The 26372-nt window shown below is 44.3% G+C and overlaps 2 protein-coding genes across 8 annotated transcripts in view; one reads left to right on the top strand and one right to left on the bottom strand.

Annotated features, from left to right (window-relative positions):
* Positions 1-4770, top strand: part of LOC143298888 (uncharacterized) — a 208853-nt gene extending 204083 nt beyond the window's left edge. For all 6 annotated transcript variants that reach the window (XM_076611902.1, XM_076611904.1, XM_076611899.1 and 3 more), the window contains one exon: positions 1317-4770. In XM_076611902.1, the coding sequence (XP_076468017.1) occupies positions 1317-1497 (181 nt within the window). In that variant the 3' untranslated portion in view covers positions 1498-4770. The remainder of the gene's footprint in view (positions 1-1316) is intronic.
* A 17705-nt stretch (positions 4771-22475) lies between these two features.
* The window catches only part of LOC143298830 (BTB/POZ domain-containing protein KCTD12-like), a 93696-nt gene continuing 89799 nt past the window's right edge, over positions 22476-26372 (bottom strand). For both annotated transcript variants that reach the window (XM_076611826.1, XM_076611825.1), the window contains one exon: positions 22476-26372. This exon is cut by the window's right edge and continues 2647 nt beyond it. In XM_076611826.1, the coding sequence (XP_076467941.1) occupies positions 25980-26372 (393 nt within the window). In that variant the 3' untranslated portion in view covers positions 22476-25979.

Raw genomic sequence — 26372 nt, 5'->3', positions numbered from 1 at the left:
CGGTTTACAGAGGAATTGACACATTGCCAACGACAAACAACAACAACAACAAAATCATAAAATACAACATATTGTTAACATCAAAAAGGAAAATAAAAAAAGCTCGACCATCCAACTAAGTTGGAGAGAGAGAGAGAGAGAGAGAGAGAGAGAGAGAGAGAGAGAGATGAGTGGGGTGGGGGACAGGGGGCAGGGTGTGTGGGAGGGGGTGAGGGGGGAAGCTCAGCAAATCGAGCACTGGAGGCAACCCCCTTTGGGGATATACAATCGTCTGGACAGAAGATGTATGACGGAGTACCCACTTCCCTAGATAGGAGAACAGCACGAAAGGACAGTGGATTCACTTCACACACACACACACACACACACACACACACACACACACACACACACACACAAACAAACACACACAGGCACAGGCACAGGCACACACACACACGCACGCACGCGCGCACACACACACACACACACACACACACACACACGCACGCACGCACGCACGCACGCACGCACGCACACACACAGGCACACACACACACAGGCACACACACACACACACGCACGCACGCAAGCACGCACCCACACACACACACACACACACACACACACACACACACACACACACACACACACATACAGTCGTATAAATCATGTGGCGCTGATTCCTTCACCGCTCTGTCCATTCCACTGTTGGTTCCTGTCCTGGCCAAGCCTTTAACATGGGGACAGGTACAGACACACAAGGGACATAAATCATATACAGATATGGATTGCTGCCCTTTAGCATTTTTCCCAGTTCTCCTAAAAATCCGCAGTGGTTCGCAGTGGTTTTCAAACAGACTTCGCTAAACGGTTGACAAGTTACATAAAAAAAACCAACAACAAAAAACAAACAACAACAACAACAACAAAACAAAAAACAAACAACATATTACAGAAACCACTATTAATCGCGCTCGCTCATACTAGAAACCTTGGGTTTTTTTAGATTTAGTTTTTAGTTTATTTCTGATTCAGGAACAAAAGGTTTTCTCGGACTCATCATGCGTATAATATTACGTAATTCAGCATTAAATGTTTGTGTTTTTTTTTAGTTATACGTCTATCCACATAGTCTGATTTGAAGATGAACTGATAAATATGTGTGTGTGTGTGACTGCGGGCGTGCGTGCGTGTGTGTGTGTCTCTGTGTGCGTATGTTTGTCTGTGCGTGTGTATGTGTGTGTGTGTTTGTGTGTGTTGTCTTTTATGCGTACTTGCTTAGAGTGTGTGTGTTCATTTATATGGTTGACGTTTTTCGGTCTTTTTTTTTTCAGGTGCATTACTTCCGGCAGATGTAGTGTACCGAAGTGCGCGGTGGGAACGTTCGATGTGTCCTCAGGGTACTGCCCCCTGAGGGATGTCCCCGTTATCACCGAGGACCTTGAAGACTCGATCCGCCAGCAGCATCAGCGGCGTCGCTCCAGGCGAGAGCAGCCCTCCATGGAAGGATCATGAGACGTTGAACAAAAGCCTGAACATTGCTGAGACATCAAGAAGTGTGACAGTCTGGGCTATAAGCAACAAAATAAAAACTAATGCAAAAATAATCCGGACACGTTTGAAAAGGAGATTCTGGACAAATTTGGGTTCAAAAGTGAACAAAACACGTCGATCTCGAGTGATATTTAAAATTGTACGTGACTGTGGAAGCTGATAAAGAATATAAACCCTTGTAAAAGTGTAGTCAGCCAACACGTACATACTCAAAGCGAAAGGACATCACTAGAGTGATGCTGGATGTATGGGAATGTGAACCCATCACTGGCTGTGGGTGGCAGATGGATCTCTGGGAGTTTCACAAGTTCGTTGTGAGTGACTACTATCAAGCGCTGTGATTTTGTTTTTGTGCAGGATCTGTTTTGTCATTGATTGCCAGAAGATATTCGAGAAGTATTATAACGTGTCCGTAGACAAAGACTTGATAGCTTGGAAACTGTTCTTGTGTGAGCCAGTGAGCTGACTCTAGCGATGTTCGTGTATATGAAAAATAAACTAACTTCATCGACGTTCATGTACAAGCAAAAAGGAATGACTTCAATATCTGTATTGTTATCTGGATACCCAGACATTTTGGGTTACATTACATGTGACCCAGCAGATTCAACCAAAATGTGTTACAGTTGTTTGTTCGATCGTAACGAAGGCATTTGTCCGGGACTGTTTTCACTAGGGAATCAAAAAAAATATCGCACATTATTTGTTGATTATATGTTGCACTGCCGACGTTATCCAGGAATCATGTTTAGGGTGTTTTGGCATTGGTCCATTTTATTATGTCAAAGATGTTTTTACTCCCCCTCTATACTTCAGTCTGCCTTATCGCATCTTTCGCCTTTAAGACCCCCCCCTCTCCCTCTCTCTCTCTTTCTCTGCGTATGTCTCTGTCATTCTGTCTGTCTGTCGCTGTCTGATTCTGTTTCTCTGTTGTTCTCTCTCTCTTGTTCTATGTATGTCTCTGTCATTACTTCTGTCTGTCTGCCTCTATGTCTGTCTCTGATTCTGTGTGTGTGTGTGTGTGTCTGTATGTCTCTGTCATTCTGTCTGTCTGTCTTTCTGTCTTTCTATCTGTCTCTGTCTGATTCTGTCTCTCTGTATGTCGTACTCTCCCTCTGTCCCTCTCTCTGTCCCTCTGCCAATCTGTGCGTCTGTCCGACACACACACACACACACACACACACACACACACACACACACACACACACACACACACAAGAGGGTCGCTAGCCTGTATTTACTTCTCGGGGTATCTCTCCTATGTTCAACTCTAGCTGTACTTCAATTTCTTTTTCTGCAACAATATTGTACTGTATGCAGCATTTCATCTATTCTGGATATGTAAACGTAACATTTTTAGCATGTTGAATTTTATCGATTTTTGACCTCGTCTGAATTCACGTTGTCATCATCTCAGAACAGTTTCAGTTCTGTGTTTTAAGCTTCGTTCTTGTCCCCAAGTCCGACGGGAACAATAGCCGAGTAGTTAAAGCGTTGGACTTTCAATCTGAGGGTCCCGGGTTCGAATCACGGTGACGGCGCCTGGTGGGTAAAGGGTGGAGATTTTTACGATCTCCCAGGTCAACATATGTGCAGACCTGCCAGTGTCTGAATCCCCTTCGTGTGTATACGCAAGCAGAAGATCAAATACGCACGTTAAAGATCCTGTAATCCATGTCAGCGTTCGGTGGGTTATGGAAACAAGAACATACCCAGCATGCACACTCCCGGCGGGGTAGAAACGGTCATACACGTAAAAGCCCACTCGCGTGTATGCGAGTGAACGTGGGAGTTGCAGCCCACGAATGAAAAAAAAAAAAAGTCCCCAAGTCCATCCAAATGTTGTGAGAGAATATACTGTGCCATAAGTAGTGAACTGAGTCTTTCTCATTGTCGCAAAGAAATGACTTCATTGTGTCGTCACACTCCCCACCTCATTCAAAACGCTGTCGCCAGAATGTTGATATGTACTGATTTTAAAACGTTTTTTAAGTATTCATTTTAAGCATCGTTGTTTTGTTTTAATTAATTATCCTTGTCTTCGTAGAACGATATGTCGTCAATATTGTTATCGATTGGCATCTGTGGTTATTGGTATATTCCTTTACGTGTAAATTATATTTATTTGTGTATAGACATTGTTTGATTAAACACACACACACACACGCACTCGCACACGCACACACACACACACACACACACAAACACACACGCGCGCGCGCGCGCACGCACGAACACGTACACACACACACACACACACACACACACATGCACACAAATCTCAGACAAGTTGTGACGTTGATAACTGGGACTGGCGTCATTCGTGAACTGTTGATAGAAGTGAGATTTCCATTGATTATTGTTTGTTTGATGGCTTGTTTTCACATCCGTCTGCACCACCGTTCATTCTGCAGAAAGGATGGGGTGTGATATATGTATTTTGTATTTGTATTTCTTTTTATCTCAACAAATTTCTCTGTGCGAAAGTGGAGTGATGGCCTGCAGGTAACGCGTCCGCTTAGGAAGCAAGAGAACTGTGAACTGTTAGTATGTATTATTTGAAGCTTTCTCATTCGCATTGAAAGTTTACACACACACACACACACACACACACACACAGATATATATATATATATATATATATATATATATATATATATATATATATATATATATATATATATATATATGATTTGTTTCGTACTTGTATAAAGAACAAGGGCCGTGCCGTAAGCGAAGACCAGACAAAAGTAACCAACTATAGTTGATTCCATTTGACGTACCTGATATAATTAATTGAGTGTATTGTTTCGTGTGTGTTTTCCATCGTAAACCATTGAATCATCCATGTTCCTACGAACTACCAATTGATCGTCTATAAACAGATCTTCAGTTGTTGTTTTTTTTTGTCAAAGGCATTACTTGATCATTGTTTCGAACTGGATGTAGACAGATGTTTCAGAAATGACCCATCGTAAGTTATCCATCTGACATGCCACACCTGTACGTTTGTGACATTTCATTGATGTTGCACTGATATTAGTGCAAAATGCATTACTTTCCATCGTAGGGTATGTACATAATGATTGCTGATTACACAGAATGTATGCTATTGAGACGTTTGTACAGAGATGTATGTGTTCACAATCCAGAAGAATGTACAATGACCATGGTGCTGTTCTAATTTATTCAAACAAACAAAAACTAAAAAAAAAAAAAACTAAAAAAAAACAACCGCTCTGTTTCACGAAACAGTTTTGGTGGGTGTAAGCTATTAATGAAACGTCCGTGTAATGGAGCCATGTTCATAGCCTCCTCAATGACTCTGATCTTTGTAGACGTTCGTGCTGTATAGCTGCTCAGAAAATGGACCGACTCAAAGCCAAGTGCTTGTAGATGTTTTGGAGCTGCGGGGTTGTGCGTGTCCGAGTCTGGTTGGCAAGGTGATGAACACCTGAGGCTGTGGTTGTTGTTGTTGTTGTTGTTGTTGTTCTTGTTGTTGTGGCATTCTATTTATTCTGACTTCTCACTGCATCCAGTGATGGAACGCCCCCCCCCCTCTCTCCCCCTCTCCCCCCCCCCCACCCCTCCCACCACCCCTCCAAAGGTGAATCTCATCAAGTATACCGAAATAAAAGTCATTTTCGAAAATAATGAATGCAGACTTCATCCATCAATTACTTTGGTTTTCATTTTCTTCGCATTTCGGTTCTCTTTCAGTGAGGGATTGATTCTGCTGCCCAGTGCGTGTGGGATCTGCGTGTGTGTGTGTGTGTGTGTGTGTGTGTGTGTGTGTGTGTGTGTGTCTGTGTGTGTCTCTCTCTGTCTCCGTCTCTCTTGTTGCACGGTGCATTGGTAGATGAAAGAGCGGAGTTATGTGTTGGGTAGCCTGTTGGGTGCTATCATTGTTCCTTCAAAGACAGAACCTTGTTTTGTTTCATTATTTATTAATTTTGCGTTCACCATTTCATTCGTTTATTATAATGGTTTGTTATACAATGACAGTTTGTTGACGCATTTACTCATGTCGTATGGACCTCATGGCCAATGACATTAAAGTGTCAAAGCGTCCCTCTCTCTCTCTCTCTCTCTCTCTCTCTCTCTCTATCTCATGGCCATTGACATTAAAGTGTCAAAGCGTCCCTCTCTCTCTCTCTCTATCTATCTATCTGTCTGTCTCATGGCCAATGACATTAAAGTGTCAAAGCGTCCCTCTCTCTCTCTCTCTCTCTCTCTCTCTCTCTCTCTCTCTCTCTCTCTCTCTCTCTCTCTCTCTCTCTCTCTCTCTCTCTCTCTCTCTCTCTATCTATCTCATGGCCAATGACATTAAAGTGTCAAAGCGTCTCTCTCTCTTTCTCTCTCATGGCCAATGACATTAAAGTGTCAAAGCGTCCCTCTGTCTCTCTTTCTCCCTCTCTCTCTCTCTCTATCTCTCTCTGTCTCATGGCCAATGACATTAAAGTGTCAAAGCGTCCCTCTCTCTCTCTCTCTCTCTATCTATCTATCTATCTATCTATGTATCTATCTCATGGCCAATGACATTAACGTGTCAAAGCGTCCCCCCCTCTCTCTCTCTCTCTCATGGCCAATGACATTAAAGTGTCAAAGCGTCCCTTTTTCTGTGTGTCTCTCTCATGGCCAATGACATTAAAGTGTCAAAGCGCCCCCCCCCTCTCTCTCTCTCTCTCTCTGTCTCATGGCCAATGACATTAAAGTGTCAAAGCGTCCCCCCCCCCCCTCTCTCTCTCTCTCTCTCTCTCTCTGTCTCATGGCCAATGACAAAGTGTCGAATCGTCCCCCCCCCCTCTCTCTCTCTCTCTCATGGACAATGACATTAAAGTGTCAAAGCGTCCCCCCCCCTCTCTCTCTCTCTCTCATGGACAATGACATTAAAGTGTCAAAGCGTCCCCCCCTCTCTCTCTCTGTCTCATGGCCAATGACATTAAAGTGTCGAATCGTCCCCCCCCCTCTCTCTCTCTCTCTCTCTCTCATGGCTAATGACATTAAAGTATCAAAGTGTCCCTCTCTCCCTCTCTCTCTCTCTCTGTATACATGTATGTATGTATCTATTCATCTCTGTCTTTCTGTTTTTGTCTCTCATTCTCCCTGTCTCTGTTTTTCTGTCTGTCAGTCTGTCTGTCTGTTTGTCTGTTTGTGTCTCTGCCTGTCTCTGTCTCTCTCTCCCCCTGTATATATATATATATATATATATATATATATATATATATATATTATATATATATATAATATATACACATATATGTATATATATATATATATATATATATATAGAGAGAGAGAGAGAGAGAGAGAGAGAGAGAGAGATGTGTGTGTGTCGTCTCTTGCTGTCTTTCCATTATGCTTATTTGTGTCGTCGTCGTGTATAAAGCAAACACTTTCCAATACTCAAATGTTGGTGTTTTTTTTTGTACAGGGACAATGTTTGTCATGGCTTTGCAAATTGAAGTGAAGGAGATGCTGGTAAAGGTTATGACATTCTCTTGATCGATTTATGTTAGTGCATAAGAGCGGTCTGATTGTATGGTACAAAAACACACTCATTTTTCACCTGCGTATGTAAACAAATATATATTTTTTTTCTCTCTCTCTCTCTGTGTCTGTCTGCCTGCCTGTCTGTCTGACTGTCTCTCTCTCTCTCTCTCTCTCTCTCTCTGTAACAGTTTCAGTTTTCAGTTTCGGTTTCTCAAGGAAAGGTCACAGCGTTCGGACAAATCCATATAGGCTACGCCACACCTGCTAGGCTGATGCCTGACCAGCAGCATAACCCAACGCCGCTTGGTTTGGCCTTGGGTGCATTTCGTGTACCAATCAGAGTTGATTTCTTCTATAGAACTTTGCCAGAGGACAACACTCTCGTCGCCATAGGTCCCTTTTCAGTCACAAAGTGTGTGCTGCACACGGCATCTCGGTTTATCGTCTCATAGGAAATGACCAGACGGTCAGTCTTATTTTTGCAGTCAAACTTTGGAGAAAGTGGCAGAGAGCGGGATTCGAACTCAGACGCTTACGGTTTGTCTATTGGCGAATGAGTGTCTTAACCGTTCTGCCATCTTCCTCTGTTACAACAACAGCAAGTGGAGTGACCACATTTTTCAAGATACAAACAAACAAAAAAAAACAAAAAACAAAAACACCTGGTATCGTGGTGTAGCTGTCATGAAAACATTGCTCATGGACATGAGTGTCATCAACATGATTCTCTAATGGTAAACATAATGATAATAATAATAATAATAATAATAATAATAATAATAGTTCAATAGTGCTGAATCTTGTGCAGAGGCAAATCAAAGCGCTTTCACACCAGTCATTCACAGCATGCATAACTCTAAAACTGAAGAAAACAAGGAAGAGGCAGGGAAGGGAGGCTGTCTTGGAAAACACTGGGTTTCAAGGCCAGACTTGAAAGAACTGAATGAGGAGACCTGACGAAGCGAAAGAGGAAGTGCATTCCATATGCAAGGTCCAGAGACACAGAAAGAACGGCGGCCGACAGTGGAGTGTTGGAATCTGAGACCATTTGTATTTGTATTTGTATACCTTTTTATCACAACAGATTTCTCTGTGTGAAATTCGGGCTGCTCTCCCCAGGGAGAGCGCGTCGCTACACTACAACGCCACCCATTTTTTTGTATTTTTTCCTGCGTGCAGTTTTATTTGTTTTTCCTGGCGAAGTGGATTTTTCTACAGAATTTTGCCAGGGACAACCCTTTTGTTGCCGTGGGTTCTTTTACGTGCGCTAAGTGCATGCTGCACACGGGACCTCGGTTTATCGTCTCATCCGAATGACTAGCGTCCAGACCACCACTCAAGGTCTAATGGAGGGGGAGAAAATATCGGCGGCTGAGCCGTGATTCGAACCAGCGCCCTCAGATTCTCTCGCTTCCTAGGCGGACGCGTTACCTCTAGGCCATCCCTCCATGATTGTCTCTCATGAACCCAGGACGATGACCATGGGCCGAGGTCCCCTGTGGACACACAAGTGACTCCGCAGACCGACGTCTCGTGCAGCCACACCGTCTCTGTATGACGGGCGCTAATTGGCCGAGTGGTTAAAGCGTTGGATTTTCAATCTGAGAGTACCGGGTTCGCATCTCAGTAACGACGCCTGGTGGGTAAAAGATCGGCATTTTTTTCCGATTTCCCAGGTCAACATATGTTCAGACTTGCTAGTACAGTGCCTGAACCCCCTCTGTGTGTATACGCAAGCAGAAGATGAAATACGCGCGATAAAGATCCTGTATTTTATGTCAGCGTTCTGTGGGTTATGGTAACAAGAACATACCCAGCATGCACACTCGCGAAAACGGAGTATGGCTGCCTACATGGTGGGGTAAATAAAATCAAAACGGTCATACACGTAAAATGTTACATGAGTATGTATGTGTGCGTCACTGGACCTGATTGAATGACACAGGAAACGAAATGATAAGCGCCCAATGGCAGCCGTCAGTCGGCTCTACCCAGGTAGACAGCCTGTTGTGCAAATGATTCCGTGTTTGTCTCCGACCGAGGGTAGGCTCTATATAGTTTCCATATCATCATAATCATTCATTATTCTCTTTCAGGCGAGGCATTATGTGTTAAACCCCGTGTTGAATCATTTTTTTCTGTAATCCCCTTTGTATTTGCAAAATATTTCCTCGGAGCCATCCGTGGTTTATAATTATTGCTTGTGACACATCGGGGAATTCTAAGTCTGCCCTCCTTTATTTTATTTCAAAGATTGGTATTATTGTCCATCTCGAAACTGATAAATTCGAGATCAGACATGATTAGTCTTACTGTTTTAATGCTTGAATTCTCCCGAATATAAATGTGAAGTCAAAATGGTTTGAAATTAGTAAATGATTGTGATGATGATGATGATGATGATGATGATGATGATGTCTACCCAAGTAGGCAGTCTGTTGTGCAAATGACCCCGAGTCTGTAAAGCGCTTAGAGTTTGGTCTCCGATCGAGGATAGGGGGTATATAGGCATCCATATCATCCTTATAATGATGATGATGATGATGATGATGGTGATGATGATCGTCATCATCATGATCATCATCATCAGCAGAAGCAGCAGCATCTTCATCATCAGCCATCAGCCTCCTCTTCATCTTCATTAAACACTTCCACATCACACTACTCTAGTGCAGTTTATAGCTGTGTGTGCATGGCAAGAAATAAATGGGCAAAAATCAAAGCGCTGCCTCACAATATTCTGCCTTCTTTCCACATCGATTTCCGACGGTTCCAGCCCTGCAATCAACACCCACGGCAACACGAAACACGTCCATATTTCACCACTGATGTCAGAAAGCAGCTAATCATACTTGCGCTTATTTGTATAGAACAGCGGAGAGAGAGGAAGGGGGAAAGTGGGGATGGGTGGTGGTGACGGCGCGAGAGAATATTTGTCGAAGATTGGATAAGGTGCAGAACTGAAATTGATAGCCTACACTTCGTTCTCTTGACACAGGGGGGGATCAGGGGGGTGGGGGGTGGAAAGGGGTGGGGTAAGGGTGGGGTGGGGGGTGTTTGTGAGAATTTGATGATATCGACGGTCTTGGCCCAGTGCCCTCTCCCTTCCCTCTCCCCCCAAACACTACACCCACCCCAACCTCCCTTTTTACCCACCCACCCTCTTACTTAAAGGAGAGAAAAAAAGAACATGCATCGGGAATAAGGACGCACCATCCAGAGACGTGTTCGCAAACCTTTCCCCCCCTTACACTTTCATTAAACTCACATAAAACTTTCAGCTTTTCAGGCAAAGCGCCAAGTAAAACTTGCGACTCGCGTACTCTTGCGGTGGCATTTTTGCAGAGACGAGCATAACGATTTGGGCGATTCAGTGTTGAATTTCCAAAAGCACGTTTTCCGTCTGCGTTTGCACAAACTTTTTTTTTTTTTTTTCAAACTCCACGACTGGGATATCAGTGTCAGAAACTTCTCGTTCCTGTCGAAACCCATATCTGATTCTGCAAAGCCACTGAGAAAGCCTATTGACTTAAACGAAACAAAGATAGCAGGGGTTGAAGTTTGAATGTTTCCCTTGACAAATAACAAAATTCTAACTAATCAAAAATTATAGGGGGCTGGGGCTGGGGGGGGGGGGGGGGGGGGGGTGAGGGGGGCGGGGGGGATTTGAATGTTTTGATGGACAAATAACAAAGTCAACAATGCGTTTTAAAATTTCCTTTGATATGTCTGTCTTATTCCTAACTAAACACACACATGTATACCATGAGGCGCTCTAACTCATTTATGAATGCTTCGAAGCATCGCTTCATCAACCGTATGGTGCAATATTCAGATTGTAAACACGGCACAGGAGCTGACAACAGCCAATGCCCTTACATTCTGCCGCTCAGTAGTTTCTGCATTTATGTATCGCACGTGAGTCGACAAGATCTCATCTGAACTGTTTCTCTTCTTCTTTTGTTTTGATTAGCCTAACTGGCAACCTGTGAATACCCTACAGTTAATATATTTTAGACTTTATTTTTAAGGGGAGAAATACTGACTTTCGAGTGTGTGTGTGTGTGTGTGTGTGTGTGTGTGTGTGTGTGTGTGTGTGTGTGTGTGTGTGTGTGTGTGTAGTGGTTGTTGTTTTGTGGTGTGTTTTGTTTTTTCATAACGATACCACAGCTGAAAGATGTTGGTAATGAGCTTTCTTTTGATTTTCGACATTCCGTAACAATATGAAAAATTATTTTCTGTTTATACACACACACACACACACACACACACACACACACACACACACACACACACATATATATATATATATATATATATATATGGCCTAGAGGCAACGCGTCCGCCTAGGAAACGAAATGATGTGAGCGCGCTGGTTCGAATCACAGCTCAGCCTCCAATATTTTCTCCCCCTCCAATAGAATTTGAGTGGTGGTCTGGACGCTAGTCATTCGGATGAGACGATAAACCTAGGTCCCCGTGTGCAGCATGCACTTAGCGCACGTAAAAGAACCCACGGCAACAAAAAGGGTTGTCCCTGGCAAAATTCTGTATGAAAAACCCACTTCGATACGAAAAGCAACTAAAACTGCAGACAGGAAAAAAAAAAAAAAAAAAAGAAAAGAAAACAAGATTACGCTCTCTGTGTAGCGACGCACTCTCCCTGGGGAGAGCAGCCCGAATTTCACACAGAGAAATCTGTTGTGACAAAAAAGAGAAATACAAATACAATATATATATGTGTATGTGTGTGTGTGTGTGTGTGTGTGTGTGTGTGTGTGTGTGTGTGTGTGTGTGTGTGTGTGTGTTCTCTGAGGCAAAAAGAGGAAGAGGGGTTAAAAGCAATCGTTTCTTCCATTTTGATCTTATTTCATGCCTGCACTTGACACATACTTCAGGTGAGTGCTGTTGGCAACAGGCAGTGCGTGAGGTGTTTTTAGATGAAAAAAACAACAACAACAACCCAACAACGACTCCCCTGAATCCCCACACGCACTAAAGAGAAATTTAAAACCTATTGAAATAACCTGTAACATTTTAAATAAATGCACATATTCACACACACACACACACACACACACACACACACACACACACACACACACACACATGTCACACACACATGTCACACACACACACACACACACACACACCCACACACACCCACACACATACACACACACAAATACACACATGTAACAGACACCCCCTCCCCTCCCCCCCCGCAACACACACATGTCACAGACACACACATTCTATTCTTTTCTATTCTATTCACACACACACACACACACACACACACACACACACACACACACACACACACACACACAAGCCCTGGTTTTTATTTCTCACAGCTGTGTCTACAGACTCTCAGTGGTGGTTTGGTCTTTTTTGTTTTTTTAACGTGTTGCCTCTTCTTCCTATTGCCCTCTCACTTGAATTACGCTAGACAACTGTTTCTGCTGCGATCGATAATGTTGAGGAGATGCCCATGCTTGTGCAAAGCTTCAAGGACGGATTGGGAAAAGAGAGAGAGAGAGAGAGCTGAGAGAGAGAGAGAGTGTGTGTGTGTGTGTGTGTGTGTCAGTCTGTAGCGTGTGTGTGGGTGTGTCTGTAATGTGTGTGTGTGTGTATGTGTGTGTGTGTGTGTGTGTGTGTGTCAGTCTGTAGCGTGTGTGTGTGTGTGTGTGTCTGTAATGTGTGTGTGTGTGTGTGTGTGTGTGTGTGTGTGTGTGTGTGTGTGTGTGATGAGAGTGGAGTGAAGGAGCGGAGTGAGAGGAGGAGAGGTTGAAGTGAGTTGTTTTGGTGGTGGTTTTTTCAGGGGGGGGGGGGGGTGGGAATGCGGTTTGGCGTATGTATGTATATGTATCTCTCTCTCTCTCTCTCTCTCTCTCTCTCTATATATATATATATATATATATATATGTGTGTGTGTGTGTGTGTGTGTGTGTGTGTGTGTGTGTGTGTGTATATACAGTCTGAAAACAAGCGAGACTGTATTTCACATCTCTTACACACATGGCTCTAAAATAACTAACGAGTTTCGTTGGGCTTTTTACAGCACACATTATTTTTTTTCCACAGTAATTTAGAAACACTTATGGTCGCCATGTTTGTGGTGAGTGACCATCCAAAGCAGACTAACTGTTTACCGCAACACAACACAAAACACTAAAACCTGGAAACGGAAGAGACCACAGACTGACTGTTTACCGCAACACAACACAAAACACAAAAAACCTGGAAACGGAAGAGACCACCGGCTAACTGTTTACCGCAACACAACACAAAACACAAAAAAAACTGGAAACGGAAGAGACCACAGACAAGCTGTTTACCGCAACACAACACAAAACACCAAAATCTGGAAACGGAACACACCACAGACTAACTGTTTACCGCAACACCCCACAAAACACAAAAACCTGGAAACGGAAGAGACCACAGACTGACTGTTTACCGCAACACAACAGAAAACGCGAAAACCTGGAAACGGAACAGACCACAGACTAACTGTTTACCGAAACATAACACAAAACACAAAAACCTGGAAACGGAAGAGACCACCGGCTAACTGTTTACCGCAACACAACACAAAACACAAAAACCTGGAAACGGAAGAGACCACAGACTGACTGTTTACTGCAACACAACACAAAATACGAAGACCTGGAAACGGAAGAGACCACAGACTAACTGTTTACCGCAACACAACACAAAACACAAAAAACCTGGAAACGGAAGAGACCACCGGCTAACTGTTTACCGCAACACAACACAAAACACACAAAAAACCTGGAAACGGAAGAGATCACAGACTAACTGTTTACCGCAACACACCACAAAACACAAAAACCTGGAAACGGAAGAGACCACAGACTAACTGTTTACTGCAACACAACAGAAAACACAAAAAACCTGGAAACGGAAGCGACCACCGGCTAACTGTTTACCGCAACACAACACAAAACACAAAAAAAACTGGAAACGGAAGAGACCACAGACAAGCTGTTTACCGCAACACAACACAAAACGCGAAAACCTGGAAACGGAAAAGACCACAGACTAACTGTTTACCGCAACACAACACAAAACACAAAAACCAGGAAACGTAAGAGACCACCGGCTAACTGTTTACCGCAACACAACACAAAACACAAAAAAACTGGAAACGGAAGAGACCACAGACAAGCTGTTTACCGCAACACAACACAAAACGCGAAAAACTGGAAACGGAAGAGACCACAGACAAGCTGTTTACCGCAACACAACACAAAACGCGAAAACCTGGAAACGGAAGAGACCACAGACTGACTGTTTACCGCAACACAACACAAAACACAAAAACCTGGAAACGGAAGAGACCACAGACTAACTGTTTACCGCAACACAACACAAAACACGAAAACCTGGAAACGGAAGAGACCACAGACTGACTGTTTACCGCAACACAACAGGAAACGCGAAAATCTGGAAACGGAGCAGACCACAGACTAACTGTTTACCGAAACACAACACAAAACACAAAAACCTGGAAACGGAGAGACCAGTGCAGCGTAGTGTTAAAGTCTCAAACATGCTTTCACTTGCTGTCTAGCTGTCTAGCTGTCTAAAAAAAAGTGGATTCAGACTCAGTCCCCCCGACATCCCCTGAGGACACAAACAGGATCATCACCTCACATGAGCTCAGTGCGGGTCACAAGAAATGTGGCGACGAAGCAAGTTATTGTTTGTTTGTTTGTTCGTTCGTTTCTTTAAATATGAACAAATTATATTGTGCTGAGTGGTATCAATTGTGTGTGTGTGTGTGTGTGTGTGTGTGTGTGTGTGTTGTGTTGTGTTGTGTTGCATTGCTTTGTGCTGTGTTGTGTTGTGTTGTGTTCTGTTGCTCGAATGTTTCAATAAAATAACAAATCAGAATGTTGCGATGTATTATTGTGTGTTTTGTTGCTACATGATATTTCTTTGTGCCAAAAATAAGCCTATTAATTGTCTGACAGAAAAACACAGAGGTTAACTGTGGAAAACAGCCACACAGTTACAATCACATAACAGTCTAACTGACAGTGATTACGCTATAACGTGTAACGTGTTAACGCACGCGCATAGGGTTACACGTAATTTCATCACTTCTTCATAAAACCGTGTTATTACTTTAACTCTCTCCATACGAACGGCGAAAGAGACGACGTTAACAGCGTTTCACCCCAATTACCATCATCAAAATATTACGAGCGGAAGGCTCTTGTACTGAAGAGGTAAATATTAACAAAGAATACCACAATTCTGACGACGGAAGCTAAAGGTTGGGTTATTCAGACACCCACTGGACATCCGAGGGGTCTGTGTAGAGGAGAAGAGAGGACTGGCCGTATTGAGTGAGTTAAAGCAGTGAATGCGACAGAAAGCAGTGTCTGTTGATAACAGATGTGGAGTGATGGCCTAGAGGCGTCTACCATTAAAGCGAGAGAATCTGAGCGCACTGGTTCGAATCCCGGCACAGTCACCAGTAATCTCTCCCCCTCCACTAGATCTTGAGTGGTGGTCTGGACACTAGTCAGTCGGATGAGACGATAAACCGAGGTCCTGTGTGCAGCATGCACATAGCGCACGAAAAAGAACTTACGGCAACAAAAGGGTTGTCCCTGGCAAAATTCTGTAGAAAAATCCACTTTGATAGGAAAACAAAACAATAAACAAAACAAGCAAACAACAACAACAACAAAAACAACTGCAGGCGGGAGAAAAATACAAAAAAAAAAGGGTGGCGCTCTCAGTGTAGCGACGCGCTCTACCTGGGGAGAACAGCCCGAATTTCACACCGAGAAATATGTTGTGGCAAAAAAAGAGTAACACAATACAATACAGTACAATACAATACAATAATCAATGGTACACAGAGATTTCAGAACACCTGCCCGCCTCTCGGTCTGTCTGAGGGGGAAGGCAGCAGAATGGTTAAGACGCTTAGCTGCCAATACAGTGTCCTGGAGTGTCTAGGTTCGATTATCGATCTCGTCCTTTCTCCCACGTTTGACTTGGAAAATCAAGCTGAACGTCTAGTCGTTCGGATGAGACGATAAACTGAGGTCCCGCGCGCACTTGGCCCACTGAAAAAAAAAAGAAAAGAAAAAAAAAAGAACCCACGGTAACAGAAGTTTTGTCCTCTGGTGAAGATGTGTAACAGAAGTCTTCTCTGATATGTACACAGAGAGTGACCTGCCCATGGATAACGTCAAGCAGCAGGAACAAACAGCTCTGCCATAAAATAATATCTTTTAACTGTTATTGTTTTTGTTTTTTTGTTTTTTTAATATAATGAGATTCGTTTCCCCATTCATCTGTGTTTTGGTGACGTGAAATCGGAGTTTTTATGCGGTGAATTCGGTAGGAGAGTGCTACAAGGTCCATTTGTGCGTCGACCTGTGTTCGTGGCTGTACTTCAGCTATTGTACCGGCGGCCACGATTAACACGAAGCCGAAATCAGTATTGCCCATCCCTTCTAACCGATAATACTCAAATGTATTCATAAATACTTTAACAGAATGTCTTCAATCGCCGATAAGTGTGACGGGACATTAAACAAAATTCCTCCTCCTGATATGTACACAGATATATGTGTATGCACTCAAGGCCTGACTAGCGCGTTTGGTTAAGCCAATCCGTCTTGCAGATGTGATGTAGCCTGCATGGATTTGTACGAACGCAGTAACTCCTCTTCGAGAAATTGGAACTGAAACTGAGAACTCAGTCGGTCTGGCTGTGTGTTTGTCTGGCTGTGTGTCTGTCTGGCTGTGTGTCTCCCTGGCTGTGTGTCTGCCTTGGTGATTGTTTAAAAGCGTGTTGGGCTACGCTGCTGGTCAGGCATCTGCTTAGCTGATGTGGTTAAAGCGTGTATGGGTTTATCCTAACGCTGTGATGCCTTCTGGAGTAACTGAACTGATGTGAACTGATCCGTGTGTCTGTCTGACTGTTTGTCGGTCTAGGTATTGTATCTAACGGGCTGTGTGTCTGTCTTTCTTTCGCGTGAAGGTGTTGATCCCTGACGGCAGATTCCTGAGGGATGTCTGTGGGAGGAAGTAGAGGCGGCGTTCTCTCCAGAGAGGGGGGGGGGTGGTACTCAGTCAGTCTGGCTCAGGGCTCTGTAGCTGAGTGATGGCTGTCGTCTGTGGGACGGTACACGGCTCGTGGAGGTACCGTGTGGGTGATGAATCGGTGTGTGTAGCTTTGATGAAAACGTGGTTATGTGTGGTGTGTGGTTTGTCAAGCAAGTCGAACAGGTTTCTGAACAATGTTGCTATATACAAGTATTTATCATTATTATTATTATCGTTATTATTATTATTGTTATTGTTGTTAGTGTGGATTATAAATCTCTGTGTGTGACTTTGATGAAAACGTGTTTTGTGTGGTATGTGGTTTGTTAGGCAGCTCGAGCAGGTTTCTGGACAATGTTGCTATATAAGTATCTAGTAGTAGTAGTAATAGTAGTAGTAGTAGTGTGGATGATAAATCGATGCGTGTAACTTTGATGAAAACGTATTATTTGTGGTATATGGTTTGAAAAGTAACTCGAACAGGTTTCTGGACAGTGTTGCTATGTGAGTATTTTTTATATCATCATCATCATCATCATCATTTGTGTGGATGAAAAATCAGTAATTGTAACTTTGATGAAACGTGGTGTGCGTGGTATGTGGTTTGTAAAGCAACTCAGCAGGTTTCTGCACAGTGTTGCTATATAAAAGTCTGTTATCATTATCATTATTATTATCATCATCATCATCATTAGTAGTAGTGGTAGAAGTAGTAGTAGTCTCTTACCACCGTTACACTGAGCAGTAGAGCAGGTTCTTTCCTGAAATTGTACTCAGAATGAGACTTTTTTTTAAAAAATTTTTTATAAACTACTAACAGTTTAATTAACAAAACTTTGCACCATATATTACATGTCGGTGTGTTTATTACATGGGAAATGAATGATAAAATGATTATGGAATCGAGCCTTGTACTAAGAAATAGTCATCGTGAAAAATCAGTGTATCTTGTAACGATCTCCAAATAGAGGAGACAGGTATTTTGATATCAATAAAGGGGAAAAAAACTCATCAGTTTCACAGTGTCAAAAACTTGATGAGTGCTGCAGCCTTGAGGGCAAGTTGGCCTTCAGGAACCATCCCAACGCCGACTGTCCTAAAACCCTCTTGGCCGAGTAGGAGTGGGGGTGTAACTTGGGCAAGACACTCTCCACTATACAATCAAATCAAATTCTAGGTCAGATAGTTAGTTGGGACAAAGCTGCCTCCTCTGCTGTTCTGATGGTCATAGTCGGACACGACTGACTATCAATACATACATCTAGATGAATACCACTTTGAGGACTAAAAAACCCCAAACAAACAACAAAAAAAAAACAAAACAACAACAACAACAAAAAACCGTATTGAACAGTTTTTTGGGATTTGTTTTCAATTTTTTCCTCTTTTTTTTATATCAACGCAGCGCAACGATTTTTTTTTTTTTTTTGGTCATCTTTATATCATACGAAAGCGTGAAAACTGCTTGTTATCCAAGGGATCTCAGTTAAGATTATCTCAGCATGCAAGTGTAGCACTCAGGTCACTCTCAGACCTTTGCTGCGTGCGGAGAAGAAAAAGAGAACAGAAAAACAACAACAACAACAACATCAACCAACCCAATCTTAATCCATAAACTGGTTGATCAAATTCATGGCACCGTCCTCCGACAGCAGAGTGTGATTGCCACTCAATGCGGAGCGGTGGCTTAGTGGTAACGCACCTAACTAGGCAGCGAGTGTTCACGGATTCGATTCCAGTATAGAGACCGGGTTTTATACTGCCTCCCGCCCCTCCCCTGCCTTAAATGGTGGTTTGGGTGCCAGTCATTCGTATGAGACGAGACATCCAGCTCCTCCTCCTCGTGTACAGCATGCACTTAGCACACGTATCAGATCCCATGGCAACAGAAGGATTGTCTCCGGCCAAATAGTGTAGGAAAACCCACTTTGATAGTAAATCTACTGTACTTGGAGACAGAGAAAGGTATATACTGAAAACGGGTGATGCTGCACTGTGGCAATGCTCCTCCCCCCCCTCCCCGCCCCCCCCCCCCCCGCCCACAGCCCATTCTCCACCAAGAGACAGCAGCCCCAATTTCAAACAGAGTTACTGTGCCAACCAGATAATACAATACAATACAGTACAACACAGTACAATACAGTACAATACAATACGGAACGATACAGTACAATACAATACAGAACAATACAATGCAATACAATATAATACAATACAATGCAGTACAATACAATGAAGTACAATGCAATACAAGAAACACAATACAACGCATCGCAATACAACACAACACACTGCAATGCAATACAATGCAGTACAATGCAATACAACACAATGCAAGGAAATACAATACAACACAACACAATACCATACAGCATAACATAATACAACACGATACAACAATAGAATGCAGTACAATGTAATACAACACAAGGCAACACAATGCAACACAATATAGTAAAATACAACACAGCACAACGTAACACAATACAACACCAGTATCCCCGTCTCCGAGTCAAGCTCTCCACTTCCAAACAGCCAGCGAAATGATTACCTTTGTCAGGGGCCTTTTGTTGCCGTTATCAGCTGTTGGTTAACGGCAAGTGGCTGGAGGCTGACGACAGCAGCAACGGAATAAACAACACGCCCCTTGTTTTACCGCCGATGTCACAGCATGGAACTACCCTCCCTTTAGAGTTTACTCCCAGCCGGTTCTGGTCAAGTCTCGAATGGCCCCCCGGGGTCTTTTGTGGCTGGTCAAAATCGATTCTCCCTACTCACCTGCCAAAGCAGAGAGTCCGTGAGGGTCTGGGCTCGAGTCCCGCTCTTGACGGGCGCAATAGCCGAGTGGTTAAAGCGTTGGACTGTCAATCTGAGGGTCCCGGGTTCGAATCACGGTGACGGCGCCTGGTGGGTAAAGGGTGGAGATTTTTACGATCTCCCAGGTCAACATATGTGCAGACCTGCTAGTGCCTGAACCCCCTTCGTGTGTATATGCAAGCAGAAGATCAAATACGCACGTTAAAGATCCTGTAATCCATGTCAGCGTTCGGTGGGTTATGGAAGCAAGAACATACCCAGCATGCACACCCCCGAAAACGGAGTATGGCTGCCTACATGGCGGGGTAAAAACGGTCATACACGTAAAAGCCCACTCGTGTGAATACGAGTGAACGCAGAAAAAGAAGAAGAAGAAGAGTCCCGCTCTCGGCTTTTTCTCTCAAGTTTGACTGGAAAATCAAACTGAGCGTCTAGTCGTTCGGATGAGACGATAGATCGTAGCGCAGTGAAAAAAGAAAAAAAGAGAAAAAAAGAACCCATGGAAACGAGAGTGTTGTCTTCTGACAAAAATTCTGTAGAAGAAACACACACACACACACACACACACACACACACACACTACACTACACTACACAACACTACACTACAATTAAGATCCAGGGGTCGATGTGGGCTGACCTGATTTGACCGTGTGACAGAAAGGAACGGGGGGTAGGGGGGAAACAAACAGGCTGCAGCACCGGTACAGAGTCCAAAGTGTTGTCCCATTGCGCCAAACTTGGCGTGGGAAAGCCGAGAGACGGCCGAGCACTCTTAACTAAAAGGTCCGCCATTGTGAAATCTGAGCTAGAAGACCACTCGCGGAGGAGCATGCGAGGAGGAGGAGTTTTGTTTAATGTCCCGTCACAAATACGTGTAGGTGATTGTGGACATTTTGTATTTATTTTCACGTTTGAATGTTATCGCTAAAAGTAGGAGGGGAGGGAAAGTTAGAGAGTGAGTTGAGGAGGAAACGGGGCAGACGGATGATGGAATCGAAGATGAATATTTAAAATATGTATATGTCCAGTTAAATAAATTTACTTAACAGACTTCCTAAAAGGGTAGTCGTTAATTATGACCACGTGTCCAACGTTGTAATGATCGATGTTTGATTGGTTTTTGTACGGTCCGTACAGTTGACCTGACGGCTGCCCCTTTCAAGGTAAAGTTTTTCAGGGCATGCGTCTTGAATGTATAAGACGCTTATCTGCCAATACAGTGTCCGTGAGGATCTGGGTTCGAATCCCGCTCTCGCACTTTTCTCCCAGCCATTCGTATCAGATGATAAACCGAGGTGCCCTGTGCAGCACGCATCTGACGCACTGAAAAAAGAACCCATGGCAAGGAGAGTGTTGTCCTCTGGCAAAATGATGTGGAAGAAATCCACTGTAATCTTCCACTCAAGGTCTGACAAGTGCTGTTGTCAAGCAGATGAGGTGTGAGGGTATGTGGCTTCGTCCGAACGCAGTAACGCCTCCTTGAGAAACAAAACTGAAACTTGATATTGACTGGGTCTTGGGGGTGGGAGGGATGCGGGGTGCGGGGGTTGGGGGGGGGGACGATGGGGGGACGGGCTGGCTGTCAAAAAGGAAGGTGAAGTCCTGGCTGTCCTTCTGGCGTCCCCAAGGCGAAGGTCATGGCTGGATGTAAGGTGGAGGGGGTGATGTCTGTTCTTCTGGCGTTCCAAAGCCAAGGTCATGGCTGGATGAAAGGGGGGAGGGGGTGATGTCTGTCCTTCTGGCGTTCCAAGGCCAAGGTCATGGCTGGATGAAAGGGGGGGGGGGTGATGTCTGTCCTGGCGTTCCAAGGCCAAGGTCATGGCTGGATGAAAGGGGGGAGGGGGTGATGTCTGTCCTTCTGGCGTTCCAAGGCCAAGGTCATGGCTGGATGAAAGGGGGGGGGGGGTGATGTCTGTCCTTCTGGCGTTCCAAGGCGAAGGACATGGCTGGATGAAAAGGGGGGTGATGTCCTCACTATTCTTCTGGCGTTCCGGTGGGCGCGTCTGGAATCGTGAAGTCCTGTGAAATGGGACATGATGTAGCAGGCTGCATTCTCTCTTCAGTGGTGATTTGACGTTGTGTTGGTTGTCGTTGGACTAGAGTTTGTGTGGTTGTTTTCTCCTACTATTACGCGGGCGCGCACTGTGTGTGTGTGTGTCCCGGCGTGTGTGTGTGTGTGTGTCCCGGCGTGTGTGTGTGTGTGTGTGGACAAAAACCACATACCAGCCCACCCATTGTCCACACACACATATACAAACAACAACAACAACAAAAAAAAAACACCCATGCACACACAATCACACACACACACACACACTATCTCTCTCTCTCTCTTTCTCTCTCTCTCTCACACACATACAGAGCACGCCGGCACTACCCCCCCCCCCCCCCCAAAAAAAAAAAAAAAAAAAAAAAAAACCTCCACAGACACACACACACGCACACGCGCGCACACACACACACACACACACACACACACACACACACACACACACCATAAATCACCCAAAAGAAAACTTTGTTATTCACACATACTGCAGCTGGTTCTATTTTCTGATGCTTTGCAGTAATGATATAAAGAATTCAACGCACACACATAAAAAACAACAACACGTACTCGTGTGACATTACTATACATGTTTAGTCAGTGAAATGTGTTGCAAAACCCAATGACCAGCTATGCCCACTCGCTCGTTCAGAAAGAAACAAAATTACCCAACTCAGAACGAAAAGATGAACTCGTATGTTTCACTGGTTTCACACCAGCTTCATCAACACAAGCAGTAATGAATTTTAGGTTGGTTCGACTGAGAGTGAGCTGATTTTACAGCTGCATCAACATTGTCTGACAGCAGGCGCCCGATTCAGAAATTAATTTCTGGAAGAAGGAAGGTTAAAGAAGATACCGTACGCATCAAGACGAGAAGACCTATAGCCTGAACCGTGGCACCGGCCTGAAACTCCCTCCAGTTTATGACAGTCTGTTGCAATACCACTATCAGGCGCCTGTGGCCTGACTTCACTGATGCCGCTGTGAACTCAGTTCTCTCATCCTAACCAGCCCCAGACGTTCCTGCACTATTTGTGCTGAGGATGTGAAACCATCGAAATACACAGATAAGTTTTCAACTTTTGATTCCGAGTTTTTCGGGAGTTTCGTCTGCAAGTATATACAAGAGTCAGAGAACCCGTGCCGACGAACACCCACACGTCCACTTAACTCACTCAGTACGGCCAGTCCTCTCTTCTCCTCTACACAGACCCCTCGGATGTCCAGTGGGTGTCTGAATGACCCAACCTTTAGCCTCCGTCGTCAGAATTGTGGTATTCTTTGTCAACATTCACGTCTTCAGTATAAGAGCCTTCCGCTTGCAATATTTTGATGATGGTAATTGGGGTGAAACGCTGTTAACGTCGTCTCTTTCGCCGTTCGTATGGAGAGAGTTAAACTTGTCAGGCTGGATGCATCCAGAGACAACGCTGGACAACAGATTGCTGATGGCGGAGTGCTTGTGACTCGTGCAGCCTTCTCACAGTCCGGTGAGCAATGCTCACAGCTCAGCGAGTCATGCTTGTTTCCAAAAAGCGATATGACGCCATGTGCAATGACAAACCTGTCAAATCCTGTGAAATGCTTTGCCAGTTCGGTGGCCATAGCAATGACAAACTTGCCGATAATCGCGAAATGTTCTGCCAGTCCATTGCTTCCAGTTTTACGGTTTGTTGGCATATTATTAGAAATCAAGTTACAAATCCAACTGTTTTTTTTTTTAATTATTATTATTTTAAATTTCCATCGCAGACGTGTTGTATATGGGCAGGTTCACACATTGCAAAATATTCCCACCACAGTGGTTTGATTCAACTGCTTCACTTTCTAACATTAACAGTCATACCTTGTCAGTCAACCAAATTCTTCAGACATTTTTGTTTTGTTTGTTACAATCAGAGACACGCTAAAAGTGGCGTTTGGTGTAGATTTGGAAAGCACTCTGTCAGTTGGACTCCGTTTCGAAGGTCTACGAATGGATTGTCCGCTCACGTTGCATTTCTATAAAGTTCAGAAGTCTTCTCTCAGACAGTCAGTCTACTTGTTTGACACAAACATACCGAAAGAAACCGCAGAACAGTGTGATGATTGAAAAAAAAAAGGAACAGTCTCAAAGAACACGCGGTCCACCTCCCAAAACATTTAACACATTGTTCAATATTATTGTACTACATTACCACAAATCATACACACGCAGACAAGTAAGTGGCACCAAAATCGGTTTGATCTGAAATTCATGAAGAATTCAACGTGAGATCAACCTATTTCGCTGGCCAGGTTGCAGTATGTCCCGAAAGAGTCCTGACAACAACACTCAGTTGCAGTGCACTAGTCTATTTATCGTGCAATGATAAACCGCAGCTAGTCAGTGGAGCACTGTGCTTCTTGTTCAGGATTTACAATCAACACGAAGGATTCAGTAGTCCACACTTGATGTTTTAAGATCGAATTACTGTTGATGTTGTTTGTTTTTTTGTTGTTGTTGGTTTTGGTTTTTTTTCATCATTATTTCGTCGGTATTTATATTTCTTCATGAGCGGATAGAGGGCTGGGAAAGGGCGGGAAGGTTGGGGGTAGAAAAGAAATGAAGGTATGGTTTAACACCCACCCACGCACGCACGCACGCACGCACACACAGACACACAGAGACACAGACACAGACACACACATAGATTAAGGGAAAGCCTCTCTAATTTCCCTATGTACATATGCTCGTTCTCTGCACTGCACTACATTTTTGTTTACACTTCAGAAGGGAATATGTTTCCGTTTTTACAAATACCAACATTTATTGCAATATGTGTCTGTCATGGATACACCCTCCTCTTCTGTGGGTTCAATGTCTTCATTAAACTGATTTTTGTTAAGCTTAATATCTTTCTTCTGGTGTGTGTGTGTGTGTGTGTGTGTGTGTGTGTGTGTGTGTGTGTGTGTGTGTGTGTGTGTGTTTTGGGGCGGGCAATAACAGAAACTAGATATACACCACGGACTTGCAGGTGCAAGAATAAAAGAAATCGATGGTCAGGTCCTCCTGCCTTTTAATGTAAGGCATTGATATGCTCTTCATTCTACGGGCGGGCCATTTCTCATGAGAACACGGATGCTGACACCCTTCCCAATGTTCCCATCCATTCCTGTCCCTTCCACCCCCATTAAAAAAAAATATACACATATATATATACATATAATAAAGATAGCAGAGAGAAAGAGAGAGAGAGAGACGTTGGGCTTCCACACACACACACACACACACACACACACACACAGAAAGAAAGAAAAAAGAATACATGTCTACACCAAACCTTATACAATTAAGAGATAAAACTCTTCAGGCTTAATGACGACACTACTTCCGATGTACATACATGACGTGAACATCATCTTTCATGGCCCCTAATTACGCGCTCTCCCCCTCCCATGTCATTGTTGATGGATATGTCTGTTGAGATGCTTATACAGTAGCCAGTCGTTGCAGTAAAAACAACAACAACAAAATTCGTTTCGTTATCAAAGCGACAACATTCAGCCGTGGTAAATAAATAGGCGACTCCGTGGAATCTTTGTTGCTACCTTGTGTCATGTGGTCTCATGGCTGCGGTGATGCTAGCGAAGTGATGAATGCATGTGCAGTGACTTGCGTTTTGACAAACCCTTCTATGAACCTGGCCGAAAATGTGCACTTGGAGGTGGGGAGGGATGGGGAGGGGGGAGGGAGGGAGGGGGCTATGGGGGAGGGGGGGGGGGTTAGAGAACAGTCGACACGGTCGGCCACACGGTCGCAGTGATGATTTGCAACCAAAAAACAAAAACAAACAAAAACTGTCACCTACTGTGATTCAGTGTGAACAACTCAACTGTCTACTGCTCAAGGAGGCGAAAAGGAGGAACTCGAACAGGAACTGGAAGAGGACCTCAACGGGGTTCGAACAAGAACTCGGAGAGGACCCCAACGCTGTTCGAGCACGAACTGGGAGAGGACCTCAACGCCGCTCAAAGACGAACTCATTGTAGTGCTGCCACTTGGCCTCCTCCGTGTCCAGCCCCGGCTTGACCTCCCCGGCGCTGTTGGTGCCTGTGCCGCAGCTGCCCACCATCAGGAAGCCCTCCTCCTGCAGCATGTCGAAGGCCTGCTCCAGGAAGGTGTGCTTCAGGAAGAAGCGGCCCGTGTAGCGGTCCGTCTCCCCGCGGTCCGGGTCGCGGCTCTCGTTCAGCGTGTCCTTGAAGACGTCCCGGCACAGCGACACCTTGCCGCACACCGTGATCCGGCTCAGCTTCCGGAACTTGACGTCTGCCAGCCCGTCGCGCCCGAAGGCGAACGTCCCCCGATAGCCCACCGTGATGAAGCCGGGCATCTTGCCCGTCACGGGCGGGAT

Source organism: Babylonia areolata, chromosome 24 (assembly GCF_041734735.1).
Source record: "Babylonia areolata isolate BAREFJ2019XMU chromosome 24, ASM4173473v1, whole genome shotgun sequence".
Lineage (NCBI taxonomy): Eukaryota > Metazoa > Mollusca > Gastropoda > Neogastropoda > Buccinidae > Babylonia > Babylonia areolata.
The sequence above is the reverse complement of the archived record's forward strand: the minus strand, read 5'-3'. Positions and strand labels throughout refer to the sequence as shown.